This window comes from Anolis sagrei, chromosome 13 (assembly GCF_037176765.1).
Source record: "Anolis sagrei isolate rAnoSag1 chromosome 13, rAnoSag1.mat, whole genome shotgun sequence".
NCBI classification, from domain to species: Eukaryota; Metazoa; Chordata; class Lepidosauria; order Squamata; family Dactyloidae; genus Anolis; species Anolis sagrei.
Window position 1 is genome coordinate 5,554,447 of NC_090033.1, and position 27,998 is coordinate 5,582,444.

The window sequence follows — 27,998 nt, forward strand, 5'->3', positions numbered from 1 at the left end:
AGCATACCTCACACTGAGGCCTTTCTCCCATTGAAGGCTCTCTGACTGACGCCTCTCTCACACTGAGGCGAACTAACACTGAGACCTTCTTATACTTTACTGAGGCGATCCCATATAGCTCGAGGATGATGGTCCTCCAAGTGTAGTGTTTTGGTGGTGGGTCACACACCAGGCCTACTCACAACGAGGCCTACTGCACTGAAGCGTACCTCACACTGAGGCCTTTTTCCCATTGAGGGCTCTCTCTGACTGACGCCTCTCTCACACTGAAGCGAACTAACACTGAGACCTTCTTATACTTTACTTAGGCGATCCCACATATCTCGAGGATGATGGTCCTCAAAGTGTAGTGTTTTGATGGTAGGTCACACATCAGGCCTACTCACAACGAGGCCTACTGCACTGAAGCGTACCTCACACTGAGGCCTTTCTCCCATTGAGGGCTCTCTCTGACTGACGCCTCTCTCACACTGAGGCGAACTAACACTGAGACCTTCTCATACTTTACTTAGGCGATCCCACATATCGCGAGGACGATGGTCCTCAAAGTGTAGTGTTTTGATGGTGGGTCACACATCAGGCCTACTCACAACGAGGCCTATTTCTATCCATCCATCCATCCCTCCACCCATCTCTCCATCTATTCATCCATCTACCCATATCTCCATCCTTCCATCTATCCATCCATCCACCCATCTCTCCATCTCTCCATCTACCCATATCTCCATCCATCTATAGCTCCATCCATCCATACACCCATATCTCCATCCATCTACCCATCTCTCTATCCATCCACCCATCTATCCATCCATCTACCCATATTTCTATCCATCCATCCATCAATCAATCAATCCATCCATCTCTCCATCAGTCCATCCATCCATCCACCCATCTCTCTATCCATCCACCCATCTCTCTATCTATCTATCCATTCATTCATCCACCCAGTCATCCATCTACCCATATCTCCATCCATCCATCTCGCCATCAATCCATCCATCCACCCATCTATCCAGCCATATCTCAATCCATCAATCCACCCACCTCTCCATATATCTCCATCCATCCACCCATCACTCTATCTATCCATCCATCTACCCATATTTCTATCCATCCCTCCATCCCTCCACCCATCTCTCCATCTATTCATCCATCTACCCATATCTCCATCCTTCCATCTATCCATCCATCCACCCATCTCTTCATCCATCCATCCATCCATCCACCCATCTCTCCATCTACCCATATCTCCATCCATCTATAGCTCCATCCATCCAACCATCTCTCCATCCATCCACCCATCACTCTGTCATTCTATCCATCCATACACCCATATCTCCATCCATCTCTCCATCCATCTATCCATCCACCCATCCACCCACCCATCTATCCACCCATATCTCAATCCATCAATCCATCAATCCACCCATATCTCCATCCATCCATCTCTCCACCAATCCACCCATCCACCCCTCTCTCTATCCATCCACCCACCCATCTATCTATCCATCCATCCGCCCATCTCTCGATCCATCCATCTATCATCTCTACATCCATCCATCTACCCATCTCTCTATCCATCCACCCATCCATCTACGCATATTTCTATCCATTAATCCATCCATCCATCCACCCAGTCATCCATCTACCCATATCTCCATCCATCCATCTCTCCATCTCTCCATCTCTCCATCCATCCATCCACCCATCTCAATCCATCAATCCACCCATATCTCCATCCATCCATCCACCCCTCTCTCCATTCATCCATATACCCATCTCTACATCCATCCATCCACCCAACTCTTGATCCATCCACCCATCCATCTACCCATATCTCTATCCATCAATCCATCCATCCATCTCTCCCATCTATCCATCCATCCATCCATCCATCCACTCATCTGTATCTGTCCATCTCTCCACCCATCTCTCCTTCTATTCATCCATCTACCCATCTCTCCATGCATCCACCCACTCATCCATCTGCCCTTTGGCTGTTAGGGATGGTGGGAGTTGTAGTCCAAAACACCTGGAGGGCCCATGTTTGCCATTCCTGGTGTAGCATGAAATAAGCCAGCGTCTCCTTTAAGGGGCGTGGCGTCCCGGGCAAAGGGGCGTGCCCCTCCGCGCCCCCACGTGACCCTGGGCGCTGGGCTTTTAGTCCGGCCCGAGCAATCGGAGCAAAGGCTGCTTGGAAGGCGCGGCAGCAAAGCGGAGTGAATCCGGGATTGTTGTTTGGGTCGTTCGCAGTCTGCTCGCCTTCAGTTCCATGGGGGCGATTCGGAGCGTGTTGCGCGCCTTGAAGCGGATTCCCACCCAACCGCCTTTAATCCGGATTGGAACCCCAGCCGTGTAGACGCCTTGATCCGACTCGCCGGGATTCCCTTTTCTTCTCTATCCCACGACAGAGAAATCCAGGATTTACTCCGGATTGAGGTGAGAGGAGACAGATAGGAAGTCACCTATATATAGAGAGAGTACTTTCCTTCTACTTTGTGGGTTTACACAGGGAATTAATCCGGATTGGACGCGGGTTTGTCGCCATGCTGGAATTGGCTGACTCAGGAGTGTCCCTAGAAACTTTGGTGCTCAGTTTGGGACTTCAGCTAAAGCAGGGGGATTCTGGGAGATGTAGTCCAAAGAAGCCTTGCAGCTTCAAAGCCTGGTTGCTTCCTGCCTGGGGGAATCCTTTGTTGGGGTGCCAACATATTGTATGCACATATAATATTGGTGGGAGAAAACTCTTGTCTGCTTGAGGCAAGTGTGAATGTTGCCATTGGCCACCTTGATTGGCACTTAATGGCCTTGCAGCTTCAAAGCCCGGCTTCTTCCTGCCTGGAGGAATCCTTTGTTGGGGTGGCAACATAATGTATGTACCTATAAGACATCATAATATGGGTGGGAGAAAAATCTCATGTCTGTTGGAGGCAAGTGTGAATGTTGCCATTGGCCACCTTGGTTAGCATCCCAACAAAGGATGCCCCCAGGCAGGGAGTAGTCAGGCATTGAAGTTTGTTTATATATCTGTGGAATGATGACCAGGGTGGAAGAAAGTGCTCTTGTCTGCTTGAGGCAAGTGTGAATGTTGCCATTGGCCACTTTGATTGGCACTTAACGGCCTCACAGCTTCAAAGCCCGGCTTCTACCTGCCTGGGGGAATCCTTTGTTGGGGTGCCAACATATTTTATGTATATATAGTATTGATCATAATATGGGTGGGAGAAAGAACTCTTATCTGTTCAAGGGAGGTGTCAATGTTTCAATTGGCAAGCATGATTAGCATCCCAACAAAGGATTCCCCCAGGCAGGAAGCAGCCAGGCTTTGAAGCTGGTTTATATATCTGTGGAATGGTGTTCAGGTTGGGAGAGAGAACTCTTGTTTGGTTGAGACAAGTGTGAATGTTGCCATTGGCCACCTTGATTGGCACTTCATGGCCTTGCTGCTTCAAAGACTGGCTGCTTCCTGCCAGGGGGAATCCTTTGTTGGGATGGCGATATACTGTATGTACATATAACGTGGGTGGGAGAAAGAACTCTTGTCTGCTTGAGGCAAGTGTGAATGTTGCCATTGGCCAGCTTGATTAGCATCCCAACAAAGGATTCCCCCAGGCAGGAATTAGTCAATCACTGGTTTATATATCTGTGGAATGATGTCCAGGGTGGGAGAAAGAACTCTTGCTTTTTTGAGGTAGGTGCGAAGGTTGCCATTGGCCACCTTGAGGCTTAGCATTGAATGGCCTTGCAGCTTCAAATTGTGGCTGCCTACTGCCTGGGGGAATCCTTTGTTGGATTCAAGCTGGCCAATTGAAACATTCACACTCGATTCAAAAAAGATAAGAGTTTTCTTTTAGAGAACTCCGCCACCTGTTGGGACCATTTGTAGCTTCCAAACAGTCTTCAAAGGCAGGTCCATGTAGAGCGCATTGTAGTAATCTATTCAGGATGTATCTACCATGGCCCAGTCATTTGTAGCTTCCAGACAGTCTTCAAAGGCTGCCCCTTGTAGAGCGCATTGCAGTAGTCTATTCGGGATGTAACTACCAAACTCCCAAACAGTCTTCAAAGGCCTTCCAATATCTTCAACCAGTCGTTTGTAGCTTCTAAACAGTCTTCAAGGGCAACCCCACGTAGACCGCATTGCAGTAGTCTATTCGGGGTTGTAACTACCATGGCCCAGTCGTTTGTAGCTTCCAAACATTCTTCAAAGGCCGCCCCATGTAGCGTGCATTGTTGTAGTCTATTCGGGATGTAACTACCAAACTTCCAAACAGTCTTCAAAGGCCGTCCCATGTCTTCAACCAGTCTTCAAAGGCCGCCCCATGTAGAGCGCATTGCAGTAGTCTTTTTGGGATGTAACTACCATGGCCCAGTCTTTTGTCGCTTCCAAACAGTCTTCAATGGCAGCCCCATGTAGAGCACATTGCAGTAGTCTATTTGAGGATTTAACTACCATGGCCCAGTCATTTGTCGCTTCCAAGCAGTCTTCAAGGGCAGCCCCTTGTAGAGCGCATTGCAGTAGCCTATTCGGGGGGGGGGGACGACTGTAACTACCATGGCCCAGTCCTTTGTGACGCTGCCTTAAAGACACACACGCACGCACAAAGACGCCTGAGCACATTCTTCTGGTGAGAAAATGACACACTTGGGTGTAATTGCAGCCCGGCAATTAGCTGGAGGCTTGGGTCAGAATGTACTTTTCTGTGGAATGATGTCCGGGTTGGGAGAAAGAACTCTTGTCTGCTTGAGGCAAGTATGAGAATGTTGCAATTGGCCACATTGATTGGCATTGAATGGCCTTGCAGCTTAAAAGCCTGGCTGCTTCCTGCCTGGGGGGAAAACAGGGGAATTCCAGGCAGGAAACAATCGAGGCCAACTAACACCTCCCAACAAAGGAAAGTGTTGAGAACTCCTTCCTGTTGAGTTTTATTCCCATAGGCAGGAAGCAGCCAGGCTTTGAAGCTGCAAGGATATTCAATGCTCATCAAGGCGGTCAATTGCAACATTCACACCCACCTCAAACAGACAGAGTTCTTTCTCCCACCCTGGACATATATAAACCTCACTTGCCTGGTGTCTAACAGACCTCACAACCTCTGAGGATGCCTGCCATAGATGTGGGAGAAACGTCAGGAGAGAGTGCTTCTGGAACATGGCCAGGCAGCCAATATCTCACATGTAAATAAATATAAGCGTTTGCCAATCAGAAGCTGTTTTGTCCCCAGGATCTTTGTCTCGGGGGAGGATGGATCATCGAGAACACGCCTGGCCTCAAGTGTCAAAGCCGGGACAACGGGGAACGTTCCAATGCGTCTTTGTCTTTGAATCAGGGAACATCATGTCTGTCCGGAGGAAAAGTTCCCAAACCTATGACCCAGAGAGGGAGAAATGCTCCTCTTTTCTTTCTGTTTGGGTCTCCTTTCGTTCCCTTATTCAACCATGTGAATGGATGCCTTGGGATCTTTTCTCAGGGCCCTCCCCTCTCTCGCCATCCTATCCTTCCTTCCTCTCTTCCCTCTTTCTTCTTCCTCGCTTCCTTCTTTCCTTCTTTCTCTCTTTCCTTCCTCCTTCCCTCCCTCTCTCTTCTTCTATCCTCCCTTTTGTCCTTCCCTTTCCGTACCTCCCTCTTTCCGTCCTTCCTTCCTCTCCTCCCTCTTTCTCCTTCCTTCCTTCCTCCTTCCCTCCCTCTTTCTTCCTCCTTTCCACCCTTTTGTCCTTCCCTTTCCGTACTTCCCTCTTGCGTCCTTCCTTCCTCTCCTCCCTCTTTCTCCTCCTTCCTTCCTTCCTTCCTTCTCTTTCCTTCCTCCTTCCCTCCCTCTTTCTTCTTCCTTTCCACCCTTTCGTACTTCCCTTTCCTTACCTCCCTTTTTCTCCTTCCTTCCTTCCTTCCTTCCTTCCTTTCCTTCCTTCCTTCTTCCCCCCTCTTTCTTCTTTCTTTCCACCCTTTCGTCCTTCCCTTCCCTTTCTTTCCTTACCTCCCTCTTTCTCCTTCCTTCTTTCTTTCACTCTTTCCTTCCTCCTTCCCTCCCTCTTTCTTCTTTCTTTCCACCCTTTCGTCCTTTCCTTTCTTTACCTCCCTCTTTCTCCTCCCTCCCTCCCTCCCTCCCTCCTTTGTCTTTTCTTTCTTCTCTTTCTTTTATCCTTCCCTTCCTTCCTTCCTTCTTTCCTTCCTTCTTTCCTTCTTCCTTACCCCCTCTTTTCTTCTTCCTTTCCACTCTTTCGTCCTTCCCTTACCTCCCTCTTTCTCCTTCCTTCCTTCCTTTCCTTCCTTCCTTCTCTCTTTCCTTCCTCCTTTCCTCCCTCTTTTTTCCTCCTTTCCACCCTTTCATCCTTCCCTTTCCTTACCTCCCTCTTTCTTCCTTCCTTCCTTCTTTGTCTTTTCTTCCTTCCCTTTCTTTTATCCTTCCTTTCCTTCCTTCCTTCCACCCTTTCCTTCCATCCTTCCTTCCACCCTTCCCTTCCATCCTTTCATCCTTACTTCCCTTCCCCCTTTCTCATTCCTTCTCTCTTTCCTTCATCCTTCCCTTCCTTACTTTTGTTTTTCTTCCTTCCCTCTTTCCTCCCTCTCTCCCTCTTTCTCCTTCCTTCCCTTTGGTTTTTCCTTCCTTTTCTTTCCTTCCTTCATTCCTTCCATTCATCCATCCATCCTTCCCTTCCACCCTTTCGTCCTTCCCTTTCCTTACCTCCCTCTTTCGTCCTTCCTCTCCTCCCTCTTTCTCCTTCCTTCCTTCCTTCCTTCCTTCCTTCCTTCCTTCTCTCTTTCCTTCATCCTTCCCTTCCTTTCTTTTGTTTTTTTCCTTCCCTCTTTCCTCCCCCTCCCCTCCTTCCTTCCATTTTTTCCCTTCCTTTTCTTTCCTTCATTCATTCCTTCCTTCCCTCTTTCCTCTCTTTCTTCTTTTGACTTTCCTTCCTTCTCTTTCCTTTCTCCCATCCTTCCCTCTTTCCTCCCTCTCTCCCTCTCTCCTCTGCCTTCCTTTTTGTCTTTCTTTCCCTCTCTCTTTCCTTTATCCTTCCCTCCCCTCCTTCTCTTTTTCCTTCCTCTTTCCCTTCCTTCTTTCCATTTTGTCTTTCCTTCCTTCCGTCTTTCCTGCCTCTCTCCTCCTTTCTCCATCCATCCTACTTCTCTTTCCTACTTCTCTTTCCTTCCTCCTTCCCTTCCTTCCTTTTGTCTTTCCTTCCTTCCCTCTTCCCCCCCTCTCTCCTTACTTTTCTTTCTTTCCTTCCCTTTTGGTTTTTCCTTCCTTTTCTTTTCCTTCCTTCCTTCCTTCCTTCCTTCCTTCTTTCCTTCTCTCTTCCTTCATCCTTACCTCCTCGCAAGGAATGCTGGCATGCGGCCCCAAACTTTGCCCAGGCCTGATCTAAGGCCATCAGGTGCATATACTGTGGGGAAAAAATGGGAATTGTAGTTCAGCGAGGCATTGAGCCCACTGTGGCAGGGAAGGCTTATAAAACTACAACTTCCCTGTTCCATGGACATTAATGTAATGTCGATTGGGCAGTGTAGATGTCCTTTCAGGGAGTGATCCCACTTTATCTATATCACCCAGACGAAATAGAGGGGAGCCCTGAACTACGCATCCCCCCTTGAGTTCATTTGCAAAGGGCTGGCTTCACAAAGAGTTGAGTCACTTTGTTGGCTTCTATTATCGCCAAGAACAGCAGCACTTAGCCGGGAAGATAAAAGCCACAGGAGAGCATCAAGTCAGGAGGTTGTTTTCAAATGGGAACGGGTGGGGATCCTGCAATGCTGCAAATGGTTCCAGTACTCCAGCTCCTAGCATGCCTCGCCTTTGCCACTGGGATTTGCAGTTCCCCCAACCATATCATTATTTTCGTTGCTACTTTGTAACTATTATTTCGCTACTGTTATGAATCGTCATGTCGATATCTGATACGCAGGATGTATTCCCATTCACTGGACCAAATACCCAATACACCCACATTTGAATACTGGTGGGATTGAGTTGCAGTTGCTGGGATTTGTAGTTCACCTACAATCAAAGAGCATTCTGAACTCCACCAATGATGGAATTGAACCAAACTTGGCACACACTACTCCCATGAGCAATAGAAAATATAGGAAGGGTTTGGTGGGCATTGGACCTTGAGTTTGGGAGTTGTCGTTCGCCTAGATCCAGAGAGCACTGTGGACTCAAACAATGATGGATATGTACCAAACTTGGCACAAATACTCAATATGCCTAAACGTGAACACTGGTGGAGTTTGGGGAAAACAGATATTGATATTTGGGAGTTGCAGTTGCTGGGATTTGTAGTTCACCTACACCCAGAGAGCACTGTGGACTCAAACAATAATAGATCTGGACCAAACTTGGCATGGATACCCGATATGCCTAAATGTGAACACTGGTGTAGTTTGGGGAAAATAGACCTTGATATTTGGGAGTTGTAGTTGCTGGGATTTGTAGTTCAACTACAATGAAAGAGCATTCTGAACTCCTCCAGTGATGGAATTGAACCAAACTTGGCACACAGAAGCAGAGTCCCGACCCCCAAGTTGAGAAAAACACCCATCTTTAAAAAAAGGAATGTAGATGTTGGAGAAGATAATGCAGAAGGGACTTGTTTGGACTATAGCTCCCAGAAGGGCATGATGGCTAGGGCATTCTGGAAACCATAATCCCAATTAAGTTTTTGCGCGTAGCTGAGCCAGGAAGAAAAGATGGCAAAAAACACTCGAAAATGGAAGGGCGAAAAGGGTGGGACCTTGCTTTCGAAGAAAAAAAACCCGTGGATTTAACACATTTCCTGGAGTGAGGCAATCTTGCGGAAATCCAGCCAGCTGCAGTCACCACCGTAACTTATGACCAAGGTTTCGCTGGGGATGGAAAAATGTGCTCCGGCGTGAATCAGACCTTGTGCGAGTAACACACCCGCAAAGAGAAAATATTCTTTGGAAAGCACGAAAAAAAGAGAAGGGCGCAAAATGACAATGATGGAAAGAGCCAGTGATTCACATCCGATAACAACGAAGACAGACACAAATGTGTTGTCGAATGTTTTCGGGGCCGGAATCGCTGGGTTGTTGTGAGTTTTCCGGGCTGTCTGGCCATGTTCCCGAAGCATTCTCTCCTGACATTTCGCCTGCATCTATAGCAGGTATCTTCCTGCCTGGGGGAATCCTTTGTTGGTAGGTGATTAGCTGGCCTGAAGTCTGTGGGAAACTAGGAAAATGGGGTTTATATATCTGTGGAATGGCCAGAGTGAGAGAATAAACTCTTGTCTGTTTCAAATAGGCGTGAACGTTTCAATTGGCCACCTTGATTAGCATTTAATGGCCTAGCGACTTTTTACTGCCTGGGGGAATCCTTTGTTGGGAGGCGATTAGCTGGCCTGAGGTCTGTGGGAAACTAGGAAAATGGGGTTTATATATCTGTGGAATGTTCGGAGTGGGAGAATGAAATCTTTTCTGTTTCGGATAGGTACTTACTGCCTGGGGGAATCCTTTGTTGGGAAGTGATTAGCTGGCCTGAGGTCTGTGGGAAACTAGGAAAATGGGGTTTATATATCTGGGGAATGTCCAGAGTGGGAGAATGAACTCTGTTTCAGATAGGCCTGAACATTTCACTTGGCCACCTTGATTAGCATTTAATGGCTTAGCGACTTCTTACTGCCTGGGGGAATCCTTTGTTGGGAGGTGATTAGCTGGCCTGAGATCTGTGGGAAATTAGAAAAATTGGGTTTATATATCTCTGGAATGTCCAGGGTAGGAGAATGACCTCTGTTTCAGATAGGTGTGAACGTTTCAATTGGCCACCTTGATTAGCATTTAATAGCTTTCAGGCTTCTTACTGCCTGGGGGAATCCTTTGTTGGGAGGTGATTAGCTGGCCTGAGGTCTGTGGGAAATTAGAAAAATGGGGTTTATATATCTGTGGAATGTCCAGAGTGGGAAAATGAACTCTTGTCTGTTTCGGGCTTCATACTGCCTGGGGGAATCCTTTGTTGGGGGGTGATTAGCTGGCCTGAGGTCTGTGGGAAACTAGGAAAATGGGGTTTATATATCTGTGAAATGTCCGGAGTGGGAGAATGAACTCTTGTCTGTTTTAGATAGGTGTGAACGTTTCAATTGGCCACCTTGATTAGCATTTAATAGCTTTCAGGCTTCTTACTGCCTGGGGGAATCCTTTGTTGGGGGTTGATTAGCTGGCCTGAGGTCTGTGGGAAATTAGAAAAATGGGGTTTATATATCTGAGGAATAATGTCCAGGGTAGGAGAAAAAACTCTTGTCTGGTTGAAGTAGGTGCAAATGTTTCAATTGGCAACGTTGATTAGTATTTAATAGCCTTCCTACTGCCTGGGGGAATCCTTTGTTGGGAAGTGATTAGCTGGTCTGAGGCCTGTTGGAAATTAGAAAAATTGGGTTTATGTATCTGTGTAATGTCCAGGGTGGGAGAACGAACTCTTGTCGGTTTCAGATAGGCGTAAACGTTTCACTTGGCTACCTTGATTAGCATTTAATGGCCAAGTGACTTCTTACTGCCTGGGGGAATCCTTTGTTGGGAGGTGACAAATGTGTTTTCAGGCCCAATATTTGAGGCCTGTTTGACTTTTCCAGGTTTTGGAGACAGAATTTTGTCACATTTTGGCGAACTCTTTTAAAGTTCAGACTGAAACCCAGAGCAGACTTGTGTGAAAGGCTCTTTGCCGAGAGATGCATCAGATGTGACCACCTTTGGTTTGCAGATAAAAACAGCCCCGCAATGTTGGTTGTGGTGGTTATGACTGGCTCAAGGGAGGTCTTTGCTCATTGCAATAGAAGGAGCCCCCAGAACTGAAGACTGACAGGTCAGAGATTCAAATCCAGGGAGAGCGTGGGTGAGTTCCCTCTGTCAGCTCTAGCTCTTCATGCGGAGACATACATGACAGAAGCCTCCCACAAGGACGGTAAAACGTCAAAACATCCAGGCAACGTCCTTGCAGACATCAGATGGCCAATTCTCTCACATCAGAAGGACTGCTCATTGAAAGGTCGGCGGTTTGAATCCTGGGAGTGGAGTGAGCTCCCATCTGTCAGCTCCAGCTTCTCATGCGGGGTGATGAGAGAAGCCTTCCACAAGGATGGTAAAACATCCAGGCAACGTCCCTGCAAATGGCCAATTCTCTCACATCAGATGCACTGCGGATTGAAAGGTCGATAGTTTGAATCCTGAGAGCGAAGTGAGCTCCCATCTGTCAGCTCCAGCTTATCATGCAGGGTCATGAGAGCAGCCTCCCACAAGGATGGTAAAACATCAAAACATACGGGCAACATTCTGTGCAGACGGCCAATTCTCTAACACCAGAAGGACTGCGGATTGAAAGGTCGGCGGTTTGAATCCTGGGAGCGGAGTGAGCTCCCATCTGTCAGCTCCAGCTTCTCATGCAGGGACAGGAGAGAAACCTCCCACAGGATGGTAACACGTCCGGGCATACCCTGGACAACGTCCTTGCAGACAGCCAATTCTCTCACACCAGAAGTAACTTGCAGTTTCTCAAGTCGCTCCTGACACAAGAATTTTTTTTTTTTTTTTTTGCAATAGAACCCTGGGAGTCGTAGTTTTCATTTCCTCCAGCCGAGACTGCAAATGCTTCACTAAGCTACAACTCCCAGTTAAAGGGGTATTGAAGTGCATTAAATGTATTAGAGAAAGAGAGAACGGTGACTTTTCTCCTCTTTCCGGGACTTCCTTGTTGGGTGGAAAATCTTAACGAGCGGGATGAAGCAATTCTTCACGCTCCAAACAAAACCGTGTCCGTGGCTTTTCAAACACAAGGCATGTCAACTCCAGGCTCAAGGATCGAATAGCGGGAGGAAAGTCCCTCTCTTTAGGGAAGGCTTCCAAGCACAACACTTCTGCCGGGAGAGCTTTTCCGAGAAAAAGGAGCGCTCGCAGACGTCCACACGAAAGGGGAAGATCCCGTGTTGACAATGGCGTGTATCACAGGTCCTCCACGTTTGCTGGGTTGCGGGTCTGGGATCCCCGTGAAAGTGGTCGGTAACGGTAAAGGTGTCCCCTTGACATCGTCTAATCGTGTCCAACTCTATTGAGTGGTGCTCATCTCCACTTCTAAGCCAACGAGCCGGCATTGTCCGCAGACACCTCCAAGGTCATGTGGCCAGCATGACTGCATGGAGCGCCGTTACCTTCCCTATTGATCTACTCATATTTGCATGTTTTTGAAGTGCTAGGTTGGCAGAAGCTGGGGCTAACAGTAGGCGCTCACCCCGCTCCCCGAATTTGAACCGTCAACCTTTTGGTCAGCAAGTTCAGCGGCTCAGCGGATTAACCTAAAGACAAATCTATATAAATAAAAATGTAATGTTAGTTTGTGGGATTAATATAACTCAAAAAACACTGGACAGATGGACACAAAATTTGGACACAATACACCTAACAGTCCAACAAGTGTCCATCACCCATAAACACACACACACACACACACACACATATAAACCCCCAGCAGAACAGACTTAAAAACCCCCAAAATACACCATATACATATGCACATGCACACATTCATACACACACACACACACATATATGCACAACCACACACAAATATACACATACACACATATATACACAAATAGGCATACAGAGAAGCACACATATACACATGTAAGCACATAAATACACACACACACATATACACCCATATATATATATGTATATATATATACACACACATACACACACACACACACACTAGCCATCCTGTGCCATGCATTGCTGTGGCCCAGTCTGTGTATATGTGTTTTGTGTGTGTATATATTTGTGTATATATGTGTATGCATATGTGTGTGTATTTGTGTGTTTATATGTGTACATGTATATTGTGTATGTGTTTGTGCTTGTCTATATGCATATTTGTGTGTACATATGTATGTGTATATGTATGTGTGCATGTATATGTGCATGTGTATATGTATATATGTATATTTGTGTGTGTGTGTATGAATGTGTGCCTGTGCATATGTATATGAGTGCATGTATATATGTATATATGGTGTATTTTGGGGGTTTTAATGTCTGTTCCGCTGGAGTTTTGTGTGGGTGTGGGTGTGTGCGCGCGCACATGTGTGTGTTTATGGGTGATGGACACTTGTTGGATTGTTAGGTGTACTGTGTCCAAATTTCGTGTCAATTCGTCCAGTGCTTTTTGAGTTATGTTAATCCCACAAATGAAGATTATATTTTTATTTATATAGAAGATACACACACAGACACACACAGCTTGATGTACCGACAATCTGGCTGGGAATGTATCCTGGGGTCTTACTGTAATTGATAGTCGTCATGACTAATTGCCATAGATAATCTTATACATGAGTTTGCCCAATCCACTTTTCAATGCCATCTGTATTGGCTTCCATTGCTAATTCCTGTGGTCAGGAGTTCCTCTGGTTAACTATTTGTTGCATTAAGGATTAGACCTTTTTCAATGAACTGGTGGAATTGTTGTGTCAGCTCAGGTCCTCCCTCTTTAAAGATTTCAGCAGGGATCCCATCAGGTCCGCTGGCTTTGTTATTTTTTTGTTGGCTGATGGCATTGCTGACGTCTTCCAAACTAGGCAGTGCTGCAAGCTCATCCCTGATTTGTTGTTGCAGGATTTGTGACCGGAAACCAAGGAACACACTCAGGCGCTGAACTATAGGTGAAGAAATAAATCAGTGCCAACTACATATAATAAATCAGTGCCCTTCCCACATAACTACTAACTCAATGCCACTAATAGTTTAGCTTATGTAACACATATACACCTCCACCCTGAGTGCCAAGGAAGCTACACACTGGTTGCCAAACAGGCTTTTGGGCTATCAACCCAGAGCACCAATTGTGTTGAATCACACCCTTTCCCATGCAAGTCAAACAGGTGTCATTCAATAATGACCAGCCTGCAATGTCCACTGTCTAGATCTGACATAAATCATTTGGGAAATTCAGATGACGCCAACCAAGATGCCCAGAATGCCTTTTTTCCGGGAGACTTGAATGTGGCCCTTCAGGTGTGTAAATATCTGATATGCAGGATGTATCTTCATTCACTGGGCCAAATTTGGCACAAATACCCAATACGACCGAATTTGGATACTGGTGGGGTTGATTTTGTCATTTGGGAGTTGTAGTTGCTGGGATTTGTAGTTCAAAGAGAATTCTGAACTCCACCAACGATGGAATTGAACCAAACTTGGCACACAGAACTCCCATGTCGACCAAAAAAAATACTGGAAAGGTTTACTGGGCATTAACTTTGAGTTTTGGAGTTGTAGTTCACCCATATCCAGAGAGCACAGTGGACTCAGACAATGATGGATCTGGACCAAACTTGGCACAAATACTCAATATGCCCAAATGCGAACACTGGTGGAGTTTGGGAAAAATAGGCCTTGATATTTGGGAGTTGTAGTTGCTGAGATTTATAGTTCACCTGCAATCAAAAAACATTCTGAACCCCACCAACGATAGAATTGGACCAAACTTGGCACACAGAACTCCAACGACCAACAGAAAATATTGGAAGGGTTTGGTGGGCATTGACCTTGAGTTTTGGAGTTGTAGTTCACCTACACCCAGAGAGCACTGTGGCCTCAAACAATGATGTATCTGGACCAAACTTGGCACGAATACTCATGCCAGTGAGTCCCTTCAAGGCAAGGGGGTTCTGTGTGGGAAGTTTGTCTCAATTCCTTTGTTGGGGGAGTTCAGAATGCTCTTTGATTGTAGGTGAACTATAAATCCCAGCAACTACAACTCCCAAATGTCAAGGTCTATTCTTCCCAATCTTCAGAAGTGTTCACATTTGGCCATATTGAGTATTCATGCCAAGCCTGGTCCAGATCCATCATTGTTTGAGTCCACAGTGCTCTCTGGTTGTAGGTGAACTACAACTCCCAAACTCAAGGTCAGTGCCCACCAAACCCTTCCAGTATTTTCCGTTGATCATAGGAGTTCTGCGTGCCAAGTTTGGTTCAACTCCATCACTGGTGGAGTTCAGAATGCTCTTTGATTGTAAGTGAACTATAAATCCCAGCAACTACAACTCCCAAATGTCAAGGTGTATTCTTCCCAATCTTCAGAAGTGCTCACATTTGGCCATATTGAGTATTCATGCCAAGCCTGGTCCAGATCCATCATTGTTTGAGTCCACAGTGCTCTGGATGTAGGTGAACTACAATTCCCAAACTCAAGGTCAGTGCCCACCAAACCCTTCCAGTGTTTTCCGTTGATCATAGGAGTTCTGTGTGCCAAGTTTGGTTCAACTCCATCATTGGTGGTGTTCAGAATGCTCTTTGATTGTAGGTGAACTATAAATCCCAGCAACTACAACTCCTGAATATCAAGATTCTATTTCCCCCAAACTCCACCAGTGTTCACATTTGGGCATATTGAGTATTTGTGCCATTCATATCAGGAGCAAAATTACAGTTATGGAGTAGCAACAAAAATAATTTTATGGTTGAGGGTCACCACAACATGAGGAACTGAATGAAGGGATCGCGGCATTAGGAAGGTTGAGAAACACAGTCCTAAACCAATGACTATTCAGACAGAGAGAGTATGATGGGATATGTAATCCAATATGGGTAGAGGCCAAGCTTCCGGATTCTTTTGGCTTTCAACACAGACCACATTGGCCAGCGACTGTGGCATAACCAACTGGCTCAACAGGGCTGCTGACTTCTCCGATTCGGCAACAGGAAAAACCAGATTTGGGAGCAAAAAGTGGAGAGGAAGGCAGTGTAGTCTCTCTCTTCGGAATCTAAGAGAAGCTGCGCAAAGCTGGCATTTGTTAATAATTTAATTTAAAAACACATGGTGAATGCTCTGGAGAGTGGAAGTCCCATGCATTCAACAGCATGCAGGCACATGAAAAAGTTCTGCAATACAGATTGCATTATTGCCCACTACGCAATTCGCAGCGAGATGCAAACTAAACAGTGTAAGGGGGGGGGGGGGAAGAGATCGTAAATTGCATTTCCTACTTCTTTCTGTTTACAAAAAGACAGCTTTAACCTCTGACCACAATGCCAACATGATGCAAAACACATCAGCCTGATGACAACATCTCAGTTGCAATGGTGTTTCCACCTAAGGGCTCTTCCAGGCAGGCCCTATATCGCAGTTTTTCTGGCAGTGCGGACTCATATAATCCAGTCTCAAGCAGAAAACTTGCGATCAGATCCTGAGATATAGGTACTGCCTGGAAGGGCCCTTACTCTGTCAGGGAGAATTGCAGTTTTTCTGTCAATTCAACTCAATGGAAAACACTGGAAGGGTTTGGTGGGCACTGACCTTGAGTTTGGGAATTGTAGTTCACCTACATCCAGAGCACTGTGGACTCAAACAATGATGGATCTGGACCAGGCTTGGCACGAATACTCAATATGGCCAAATGTGAACACTTCTGAAGATTGGGAAGAATAGACCTTGACATTTGGGAGTTGTAGTTGCTGGGATTTATAGTTCACCTACAATCAAAGAGCATTCTGAACCGCTGTGAGTCGCCCTCGGGCTTGAGATACAGCGGTATACAAGAATAGTAAATAAATAAATAAATAAACAATATAGGATGGGTTGCATTTTGCTGATGGAATAATTCCATCAGCGTTGCCTCCGAAAAATTCTGCAAATCTCTTGGGAAAACGTGGATTGCCTACAGATGTCATTAGTGGATGGTTGTGTGGACAGACAGGTAGATATAGTTGGGTGAATGGAAGGAAATATGGGTAGACGGATGAGGGGATGGATGAATGGATATATGGCTGGATCAAGACATCCGTAGGGGAACCAAGGTGCTTCTTTATAAAGCTATTATCCTCCCAACCCTGTTCTACGCCTGCGAAACGTGGACTGCCTACAGATGTCATTAGTGGATGGTTGTGTGGACAGACAGGTAGATATAGATGGGTGGATGGATGGAAATATGGGTAGACGGATGAGGGGATGGATGGAGAGATGGGTGGATCAAGACATCCATAGGGAAACCAAGGTGCTTCTTTATAAAGCTATTGTCCTCCCAACCCTGCTCTATGCCTGCGAAACATGGACTGCCTACAGATGTCACACTCAACTCCTGTTCTCGGACAGGGATCTTGGATAAGTCACACACTTTCAGCCCCAGAGGAAGGCAAAGGCAAAAAAACAAAAAACGTCTGAGTAAATCTCTCCCAAGAGAGCCCCATAGTAGGGTAGCCATAAATCAAGGATTACTTGTGTCGCACAACAACAACCAACGCAAGCATGCCTTCAGGGCTCCCTTGAGCCTTTATGACCCGAAACGTGCTTTAAGAAAAACAACAACCCAAGGCCCATATTTTTCAGATGCCAAACAATCTAGTTTATCTCGATCCTAATCCAAGTGCAGCCTAACTTTTGTCCTCTCTGGGAAATACAAAGAGAGAGCCTTGGAGCACTTTAAAGATTAACAGGGTTTCATCTGCACATTCTCACGTATTCCAATCTCACTCTTGTGGGCTGTTCAGTCTTTATATTTTGCAAGATTCGCTTCTTTTGTAGTCACCGGTAGCGCAGTGGGTTAAACCGCTGAGCTCCTGAACTTGCTGACCGAAAGGTTGCAGGTTCGAATCCGAGGAGCGGTGTGAGCTCCCACTGTTAGCCCCAGCTTCTGCCAACCTAGCAGTTCGAAAACATGCAAATATGAAGGTAACGACACCCCATGCAGTCATGCCGGCCACATTACTTTGGAGGTGTCTACGGACAACGCCGGCTCTTTTCCTTAGAAATGGAGATGAGCACCAACCCCCAGTGTCAGACACGACTGGACTTAATGTCAGGGGAAACCTTTACTATGTGCCAAGTTTGGTTCAATTCCATCGTTGGTGGAGTTCAGAATGCTCTTTGATTGTAGGTTAGTTAACTGTAAATCCCAGCAACTACAACTTCCACATGACAAACTCAGTTCCCCCCGCAGGCCCACCAGAATTCAGATTTGGGTGTATCGGGTATTGGTGCCAAATGTGGTCCATTGAATGAAAATATATCCTGTATATCAGATATTTACATTACGATTCATAACAGTAGCAAAATGGCCTAGCAGTTTCAAGATGTGACTTCTTACCGCCTGGGGGAATCCTTTGTTGGGAGGTGATTAGCTCGCCCTGATATTTTCTTGTCTGGAATTCCCCTGTTTTTGAGTGTTTGAGGTAGGTGCGAAATTATCTAAATTGGCCACTTTGATTAGCATTTAATGGCCTAGCAATTTCAAGATGTGACATCTTACTGCCTGGCGGAATCCTTCGTTGGGAGGTGATTTGTTCGCCCTGATACTTTGTTTGGAATTCCCCTGTTTTTGAGTGTTTGAGGTAGGTGCGAATATTTCAATTGGCCACCTTGATTAGCAATTAATGGCCTAGATGTAACTTCTTACCGCCTGGGGGAATCCTTTGTTGGGAGGTGATTACCTGGACAATTTCAACAGAAAAGAAAAAAAAATAAAAATGAACAAACTCTGGCTACCAGTATTAAAAAACTTAAAAAATCATAACAGTTATGAAGTACCAACGGAAATAATGTTATGGTTGGGGGGGGGGTCATCACATGAGGAACCGTATTAAGGGATCGCGCATTAGGAAGGTTGAGAACCACTGTTTTAGAACCTAGAACCTTTTTGTTGAGGGATATGAATCATTCCATCTCAGAACATGGCAACCCTTCCAACAGAAGGCGATGGCAACTGTACCGTTCTGCCAGCGGCCATATTTGTCATGTCAGCAGATCACTGTCGGTCTTCCTACGCGTCCTTCTTTTAATGTTTAACTTCTCTTTCCGTCCATTAGGCAATCCTGACCCGCGGCCGCATCCTCTCAGCCTTGTTTCATAGCAACCTTTCCTCTTTCCATCCCAGTCCTGGATGACCAATGCGAAAAGTCCGTTGATGAGCATCGATAGGTGAAGAAGGAGGAAGCCTGGTTGATGACCGTGAATAGGTGACCCATCAAGAGACAGGATGGGACAGAAAGTGACCGGCGGCATCAAGACGGTGGATATGCGGGACCCGGCTTACCGACCGTTGAAGCAGGCGCTTCAGAGCTTGGACTACTGCAAGCCGGCCCGGCTGGACTTACTTTTGGACATGCCGTCCGCCTCCTACGAGGCACAGTTGACACACTCGTGGAACAACGACGACCGGTCGCTCAACGTCTTTGTGAAGGAGGACGACAAGCTCATCTTCCACCGGCACCCGGTGGCCCAGAGCACGGATGCCATCCGGGGCAAAGTGGGCTACACGCGGGGGCTCCACGTCTGGCAGATCACCTGGGCCATGCGCCAGCGGGGCACCCACGCTGTCGTTGGGGTGGCCACAGCCGAGGCCCCGTTGCACTCTGTGGGTTACACAACGCTGGTAGGGAATAACCACGAGTCCTGGGGCTGGGACCTGGGGCGCAACCGGCTCTACCACGACGGCAAGAACCAGCCTGGCAAGACCTACCCGGCCTTCCTGGAGCCCGACGAGACCTTCGTGGTGCCGGACTCCTTCTTGGTGGTGCTGGACATGGACGATGGGACGCTGAGTTTCGTGGTGGATGGGCAGTACATGGGGGTGGCCTTCCGTGGGCTGAAAGGGAAGAAACTTTACCCGGTGGTGAGCGCCGTGTGGGGCCATTGCGAAATCCGCATGCGCTACTTGAATGGACTGGATCGTAAGTATTTGCTGTCTTGGTTTGAGATTGGAAATACAAATATACAGTGGGTCATGTACTGTCAAAGGCTTTGATGGCCGGAATCACTGGGTTGTTGTGTTTTCCAGGCTGTATGGCCATGTTCCGGAAACACTCTCTCCTGACATTTCACCCACATCTATGGCAGAGATTGCGAGGTCTGTTGGAAACTGGGAAAATGGGATGATGTCCAGGGTGGGAGAAAGAACTGTTGTCTGCTTGAGGCAAGTGTGAACGTTGTCATTGCCCACCTTGATTAGCATCCCAACAAAGGATTCCCCCAGGCAGGAAGTAGCCAGGCTTTGAAGTTTGTTTATATAGCTGTGGAATGATGTCCAAGGTGGGAGAAAGAACTCTTGTCTCCTAGAGGCAAGTGTGAATGCTGTCATTGGCCACCTTGATTAGCATCCCAACAATGGATTCCCCCAGGCAGAAAGTAGCCAGGCATTGAGGCTGGTTTATATATCTATGGGATGTCCAGGGTGGGAGAAAGAACTCTTGTATGTTGGAGAGAAGTGTGAATGTTACCATTGGCCACTTTGATTAGCATCCCAACAAAGGATTCCCCCAGACAGGAAGCAACCAGGGTTTAAAGACAAGACAAGAAGCAATCAGGGCCAGCTAATCACCTCTCAACAAGGGATTCCCCCAGGCAGGAAGTAGCCAGGCTTTGAAGTTTGTTTATATATCTGTGAAATGATGTCCAAGGTGGGAGAAAAAACACCTGCTGGAGGCGTGTGAATGTTGTCATTGGCCACCTTGATTAGCATCCCAACAAAGGATTCCCCCAAGCAAGAAGTAGCCAGACCTTGAAACTGCTAGGCCATTAAATGCTGATTAAGGTAGCCAGTTGAAACATTCCCACTTGCCTCAAACAGACAAGAGTTCTTTCTCCCACCCTGGACATCATTCCACAGATATGTAAACCTCATTTGCCTAGTTTCCAACAGACCTCACAACCTCTTAGGATGCCTGCCACAGATACAGGTGAAACTTCAGAAGAGAATGCTTCTGGAACACGGCAATACATCCCGGAAAACTCACAACAAGCCATGCAATGGGCCCTTTGTATCCATGGGTGCCTGTTGTGGTTGTTGCTGTTTCTATCTTTGCACTACTTAGTATGTTGCAGGAATCCACCTTCTTAAGAAAGTCCCCTGCTTATCTGCACCCAGGGAGCCGAATTCCCGTCCAAGATAAGGGCTTTTTTGCGCTGAGTCAGATCCCTCGTCTGCGATTCAGCACAACACCGCTCTAATCTCTTCCTTCACCCATCTGCCTCCAAGGCTGTCTTGTTCTTTTCTTCGATGTGTGTGGCATCTTGTTCCTGCTTTTGTCTGAGTTGTGAATATAAAAGGGGAACGTGTTGTTGGGGCTTTGTTAGCCCTTTCAGATTGCAAATGCGTGCTTGGGAATCCTGATAGGAACAGGTCTGGAGTCGGAAGGAGGTCTGACCCTCTCATGAACCCCAGGTTTCTCAACCTGGGGGTCATGAGAGGGTTTCAGAGGGGTCACCATCAGAAACATATATTTCTGATGGTTTTAGGAACCCCTTTGGCAGAGAAGGCTGAAGATCTCTCCACCTGCCCTTCTCTTCCTTTTTGGAAACAGACGACAAATCCTCCCACCAAAACCTCTCCTCCGCTGTGATTGGTTGGCCTCTCAGCCAAGGGGAGGGCTGTTTTTGAGACTCCAAGTGGGGAGGGGAGAGCAGGCGTGCTCCATGCATGGCAGCCAAGGGGAGGACTGTTTCTGAAACTCAGAATGGGGAGGGGAGAGCAGGCAAACTCAGTGAATCCTCCCACCAAAAGTCCTCCCTGCTGCGCTGTGATTGTTTGGGCCTCTCAGCCAAGGGGAGGGCTGTTTCTGAAACTGAGAATGGGGAGGGGAGAGCAGGCGTGAATGGTGAATCCTCCCACCAAAAGCCCTCCCTACTGTGCTGTGATTGACTGGCCTCTCAGCCAAGGGGAAGACTGAGACTCCAAGCAGGGGTGGGGAGAGCAGGCGTGCTCCATGGATGGCAGCCAAGGGGAGGGCTGTTTCTGAAACTCAGAATGGGGAGGGGAGAGCAGGTGTGAATGGTGAATCCCCCCACTGAACGCCCTCCCTACTGCGCTGTGATTGGCCGGGCTCTCAGCCAAGGGGAGGGCTGTTTTTGAGACTCCAAGTGGGGAGGGGAGAGCAGGCGTGCTCCATGCATGGCAGCCAAGGGGAGGGCTATTTCTGAAACTGAGAACGGGGAGGGGAGAGAAGGTGTGAACGGTGAAACCCCCCCACCACCAAAAGCCCTCCCTGCTGCACTGTGATTGGTCAGCCTCTCAGCCAAGGGGAGGACTGAGACTCCAAGCAAGGAGTGGGGAGAGCAGGCATGCTCCATGGATGGCAGCCAAGGGGAGGGATGTTTCTGAAACTCAGAATGGGGAGGGGAGAGCAGGCGTGAACGGTGGATCCCTCCCACCAAAATCTCTCCCTACTGTGCTGTGATTGGCCGGCCTCTCAGCCAAGGGGAGGACTCTTTCTGGCACTCCAAGCAGGGGAGGGGAGAGCAGGTGTGCTCCATGCATGTCAGTGTAGAGTGCATGCATGGTCGAGGGAGAGCATGCGAGGGTGGAAGGAAACTCGTGTCAGCGAGTCGCGTCAAGGCATGGGGATTCTGTGTGGGAAGTTTGGCCCAGTTCTATCAGCAAGGTTCAGTACGCTCTTTGATTGTAGGTGAACTATAAATCTCAGCAACTACAACTCCCAAATGCCGAAGTCTATTTTCCCCAAACTCCACCGGTGTTCACATTTGGGCATATTGAGTATCCGTGCCAAATTTGATCCAGAGCTATCGTTGTTTGCGTTCACAGTGCTCTCTGGATTTAGGTGAACTACAACTCCAAAACTCAAGGTCAATGCCCACCAAACCTTTCCAGTATTTTTTGTTGGTCATGGGAACTGTGTGCCAAGTTTGGTTCAATTCCATTGTTTGGTTCAATTTGGTTCAATTCCATCGTTGGTGGAGTTCAGATTGCTCTTTGACTGTAGGTTAGCTAACTATAAATTCCGGTAGGCTGTTAGGAATTCTGGGAGTTGAAGTCCAAAACACCTGGAGGCCTGAAGTTTGCCCGTGTCTGCCCTTGGTCCTCCAGCACGACTGTGTGATCCTTCATTTCATTGGCGTTTGCAGCTGTCCACAGTTTCGTGTAGTCACATGAAATCGTTTCTTTCCCTCAACCATAATATTCCAACTGGCATTGGGAATTGAGCCGATGTGCTGGTACGGAAGCCGACAATGGCATCTTTGTTTAGTCCAGATATATTATCTTCGCAAGCAAAACCGCATGACAAACAAGGAGAAGGCCAAACAAGCTGGCTTGGTTTGGTTTGGCCAGCCAGAGCTTTGAGCAAATAATGGGAATCGGAGATGTTAACTGGTTGAAGTTCTGCCGTCAGGGGAATGTGTGTTCGACACGGGCGCAAACGGTATCAGCTTTTTGATCTGGTTTGTGTAGATTGACCTATTTACGCTCATTCAGACCTTGGCAGGGTTTTGGTTTTTGGAAATCCCATGGAATATAATTGTATCACAAGGACTTCCCAGAAGCCTTGAAGACTAGTAACGTCCTCGTGTTGTGGTGACCCCCAACTATTACATTATTTTCGTTGCTACTTCCTAAATGTCATTTTGCTCCTGTTATGAATCGTAATGTAAATATCGGATATGCAGGATTTATTTTCGATTCACTGGACCAAATTTGGCACGAATACCCGATATTTGAATACTGGTGGAATTGGAGGGGAGGGGGGTTGAGTTTGTCATTTGGGAGTTGTAGTTACTGGGATTTATAGTTCACCTACAATCAAAGGGCATTCATCTATGATTGAATTGGGCCAAACCTCCCACACAGAACCCCCATACCTTGAAGGGACACGCTCGCACGAGCCTCCTTCCAGCCTCGCACGCTCTCCCTTGCCCACACATGTGCACCACGCTGCCATCGAGCATGCCTGCTCTCCCCTCCCCACTTGGAGTCTCAGAAACAGCCCTCCCCTTGGCTGAGTGGCCAGCCAATCACAGCAGTGGAGGGCTATGCCTTTTTCTCCTTCCTTCTCTTCTTCCTTCCTTCTCTACCTTTCTTTCTTTCCCTCTCTCCTTTTTTTCCCTTTTTCTCTCCTTCCTTCTCTACCCTTCATTTCCTTTTTCTCCTTTCCTCCTTCTTTTTCTCCTTCCTTCTCTACCTTCCATTCCTTCTCTACCTTTCATTTCCTTCTTTTTCTCCTTCCCTCCTTTTTTTCTCCTTCCTTCTCTACCTTCCTTTCCTTCTCTCCTTCTGTCCCCTTTTCTCTCCTTCCTTCTCTACCCTTCATTTCCTTCTTTTTCTCCCTCCTTTTTTCTCCTTCCTTCTCTATCTTTCTTTCCTTCTCTCCACCTTTCCCCTTTTCTCTCCTTCCTTCTTCTTTCCTTCTCTACCCTTCATTTCCTTCTTTCTCCCCTTCCCTCCTTCTTTTTCTCCTTCCTTCTCTGTCTTTCCTTCTCTCCTTCTTTCCCTCTTTCTCTCCTTCCTTCCTTCCTTCCTTCCTTCCTTCCTTCCTTCCTTCCTTCCTTCTCTACCCTTCATTTCCTTCTTTCTCTCCTTCCTCCCTTCCTTCCTCCCTCCCTCCCTCCCTCCCTTCCTTCCCCTTTACTGTGTGTGTTTTGTGTGTGCATATATGTGTGCATATATGTCTGTGTATATCTGTGGTTTTGTGCGTGCATGTAATTTTTTGTTTTTTGGCTTTTCAAGTCCCTTCTGCTGTGTTTTTCGGTGTTTTTATGAGTGATGGTCACTTGTTGGCCTGAGATGTGTCTTGTGTCCAAATTTGGTGTCAATTCATCCAGGGATTTTTGAGTTATGTTAATCCCACATACGAACATTACATTTTTATTTATATAGATATGATATAACAATATAATAATATATTGTATATACATATAATATTGATAATATTATAATGTAATACAGTAAAATACTAATAATAATACAGTATAATGGTATAGTACAATCTGGTAATATATAATACGAATATTGTGCTATGGGAATATAATATATTGTATTTACATATTACTTGTCAGTCGCTCTGAGCCCTTCGGGGTGAGAAGGGCGGCATATCAATGTTGTAAATAAATAAATAAATATTGCAGGCACTTCAAAGGTCATCTAGTCCAGCCCCGTTGCCAGTTCTGTAGCTAACGGTATGTGTTTTCGTCTTCTCTTCCTGCAGCCGAACCCTTGCCTCTCATGGACCTTTGCCGGCGAACTGTGCGCCTTACTTTGGGCAAATCTCGGTTGAACGAGATCCAGGACCTTCCGTTGCCGGAATCTCTGAAGAGTTACCTTCTCTACCAATGACGTCCATTTTGGGGCTAGAAGCAAAATGCGGGAGGGAAGGACCAATCGGCGAAGGGAGCACCTTTGGACGAGGATTTACCTTGCTTTCCATGTTTCTACACAGACTTTTCTAAGTGGAGATCTGAAATTGGTGCCATGTCGTTGAGATACTGGCCTTGCTACGTTCCCTGTCCGGCTTGTTTACCCACCTTTTCTGGAGATTTGGGTTCTCTGATTCTTCTGCCAGATTGATCTGCGTAATGCCATTGCTTTGGAAAGCAGAACATCCTTTGGAGAAGTTGAGGCCACGGATATGTGATCCTGCGTTCGCCACAATATGAAGGATTACAAAAAATGCCCCGAAAAGATATCTCTTCCTATAGACTTGTGTGTTAGACGATACTGGAATAAGCAGCCAAAAGACCCTACCTGGTGTCCGATATTAGCCATGCCTTCTCCGAATGGGTATGAGACCATCACCACTCATCAGAAGCTTGGAGATGCTTGGAGTCTCAAAATAACTCATCTTTCTGGGTATTCACTTGAACCTGTCTGGGGTGATGAAAGGGGGGTTATAATGTGGGGGGTGAGCTTAGAATGGCACCCCAAGTTTGGGAGTAAGGAGCTTTCCTCCTCTAGCAATTTGCTCTTCTAGGCTGATTTTACCTTGAGTTATCTGGCATATATTTTTGCTGCACTATAACACCCAGCAGTCCTGGCCATGGAGGGTGATGGGCCTTGTAATCCAAAGGGGTGTGCCATTGGTCTTGTACCCAAGTCTCTGAATTTATAGAAAGTCCTTTGGAAACACTCCTCCGTTGAGTACCGCGGTTAAGAGGGGCTTCTGCGCTGTAACACCCAGCAATCCTGGCCATGGAGGATGATGGGCCTTGTAATCCAAGGGAACATACCATTGGTCTTGGACCCAAGTTTCAGCCTTGGGTTGGCCCTTGTCTTTCTCTCCAATTTTAAAGACAGCCTTCCAATATATTATAGAGTTGTAGAATTCATGGTTTTTGCCTCCTCTGCATTCTTCTGGCTCACATTTTAACTATCCAAATTGGAAAATATGCCATGCATCTGGATCATTGGAAAAGGGCTGAAAAAGATGCCTGAGCCATGGTTTCTTCTGAATTTATAGGATGTTCTTTGGAAACACTTCTCCGTTGGGTACCGCGGATACGAAACCTTTAGGGCTTGATCCATAAATGTGCCTCTGTTGGGTACTGCAGATACAGAACCTTTAGGGCTCGATTCGTGAATGTGCCTCCGTTGGGTACCGCGGATACGGAACCTTTAAGGTTCGATGCATGCATGTGCCTCCATTGGGTACCGCGGATACGGAACCTTTAAGGCTTGATCCATGAATGTGCCTCCGTTGGGTACAACGGATACGAAACCTTTAGTGCTCGATCCATGAATGTGCCTCCGTTGGGTACAGCGGATACGAAACCTTTAGTGCTCGATCCATGAATGTGCCTCCGTTGGGTACAGCGGATACGAAACCTTTAGGGCTCGATCCATGAATGTGCCTCCATTGGGTACCGCGGATACGGAACCTTTAAGGCTCGATGCATGCATTTGCCTCCGTTGGGTACAGTGGATACAAAATCTTTAAGGCTCGATGCATGCATGTACCTCCGTTGGGTACCGCGGATACTAAACATTTAGGGCTCGATCCATAAATGTGCCTCCTTTGGGTACCGCGGATACGAAACCTTTAGGGCTCGATCCATAAATGTGCCTCTGTTGGGTACCGCAGATATGAAACCTTTTGGGTTCTATCCATGAATTTGCCTCCGTTGGGTATCGCGGAGACGAAACCTTTAGGGCTCGATCCATAAATGTGCTGCATTGTCACTCTAGAAGAGCAAATTTATCCAAGGAGAGGAGTGTGTTGCCATTAATATTTTGCACATGGTTTTCTTACGGGATGGGGAAAACACCAATTTCTCTCTAATGGCCTCACCGGATTTGTGTAGGGTGTGTTCTCTATATAGGTACAAGTGAGCTTATTTGTTAGGAAATGTTAATATATATATATTGCCTTTTTGTATGGAAGAGAGCTGTGTTTGGGTCTATGTTTTTTAAGAAATGCTGCTGTAGGAAACTTATTATAGCCTCGATTTTTTTTGAAAGCACACAAGTGGTGCCAAGATCAGATTTGGGGAGAAGAACGCAACCTTCCTCCTCTTTTTTGGGAAATGAACTGTCACAAGAGGGACACTTTGAAATTGCACAAAGGACTATAAATGTGTTCGGAGCCAGGCTTCTTCTTGTTTCAACATCTTTCACTCCTACTTGGGTCTCTTCCACCAACCATCTTTTCCTCTGCCCCTGGTTTCCACCTCTTGGTGAGTCTATGTTGTGTAGCTTTTGAACCTTTTCCACTCTTCTCCCCCCACTATTGATTGTAGATGATCAGTTATCATTTTTTTAAAAAACAATAAAAATAAAAGTTTATTAAATACTGTGAACACAGGGTTGTTGTTCTTATGGAGGGTTTGTGTGTGGGAAAATCTGACAATTGAAAGTGGGCAAAGAACATGCTTTAATAAATGTTGTGTGTCTTGGAAGTCATGCCATCGTAGATTCGTAGAATTAGAAGGGATCCCAAAGGCCACATCGTTCTCAATCCTTTTCTGCCAGGGAAGAATACACAATCCAAACACTTCTGATAGATAGCCATCTAACCTCCGCTTCAAAACCTCCAAATGAGGAGACTCTGATGAACCACAAGGTAGCAGCATATAATAATAATAATAATAATAATAATAATAATAATACTTTATTTATACCCTGCCACCATCTCCCCAAGGGACTCGGAACACATAAAAAATAACAAGCAATAATAAAATAACAAGCAGTAAACAAAACAAACAATATTCCATATGCTCAGCCGCTTCATAGGAGATCTTCTACAAAACAGGAGCTTTTTTGTTGAGGTCCAGGGCCAGAGAAGT

General features: G+C 46.6%; 1 protein-coding gene and 1 pseudogene across 1 annotated transcript; both read left to right on the forward strand.

Moving 5' to 3' along the window:
* The first annotated feature begins 536 nt into the window (after positions 1-536).
* Positions 537-2,223, forward strand: LOC137097796 (guanine nucleotide exchange factor subunit RIC1-like; annotated as a pseudogene).
* SPSB1 (splA/ryanodine receptor domain and SOCS box containing 1) lies at positions 2,148-27,512 on the forward strand. Its single transcript, XM_060758951.2, has 3 exons — positions 2,148-2,439; positions 18,803-19,666; positions 24,929-27,512. Exons 2-3 carry the CDS (start codon positions 18,973-18,975, stop codon positions 25,054-25,056), a joined length of 822 nt encoding a protein of 273 aa, XP_060614934.1. The 5' UTR covers positions 2,148-2,439; positions 18,803-18,972; the 3' UTR covers positions 25,057-27,512.
* Positions 27,513-27,998: the final 486 nt, after the last annotated feature.

Excerpts from the sequence above, each read along its gene's own strand:
- SPSB1 (XM_060758951.2), top strand. The coding sequence starts at position 18,973 with ATGGGACAGAAAGTGACCGGCGGCATCAAGACGGTGGATATGCGGGAC. Across the intron at positions 19,667-24,928 it reads CTACTTGAATGGACTGGATC|CCGAACCCTTGCCTCTCATG; the intron begins GTAAGTATTTGC and ends CTCTTCCTGCAG.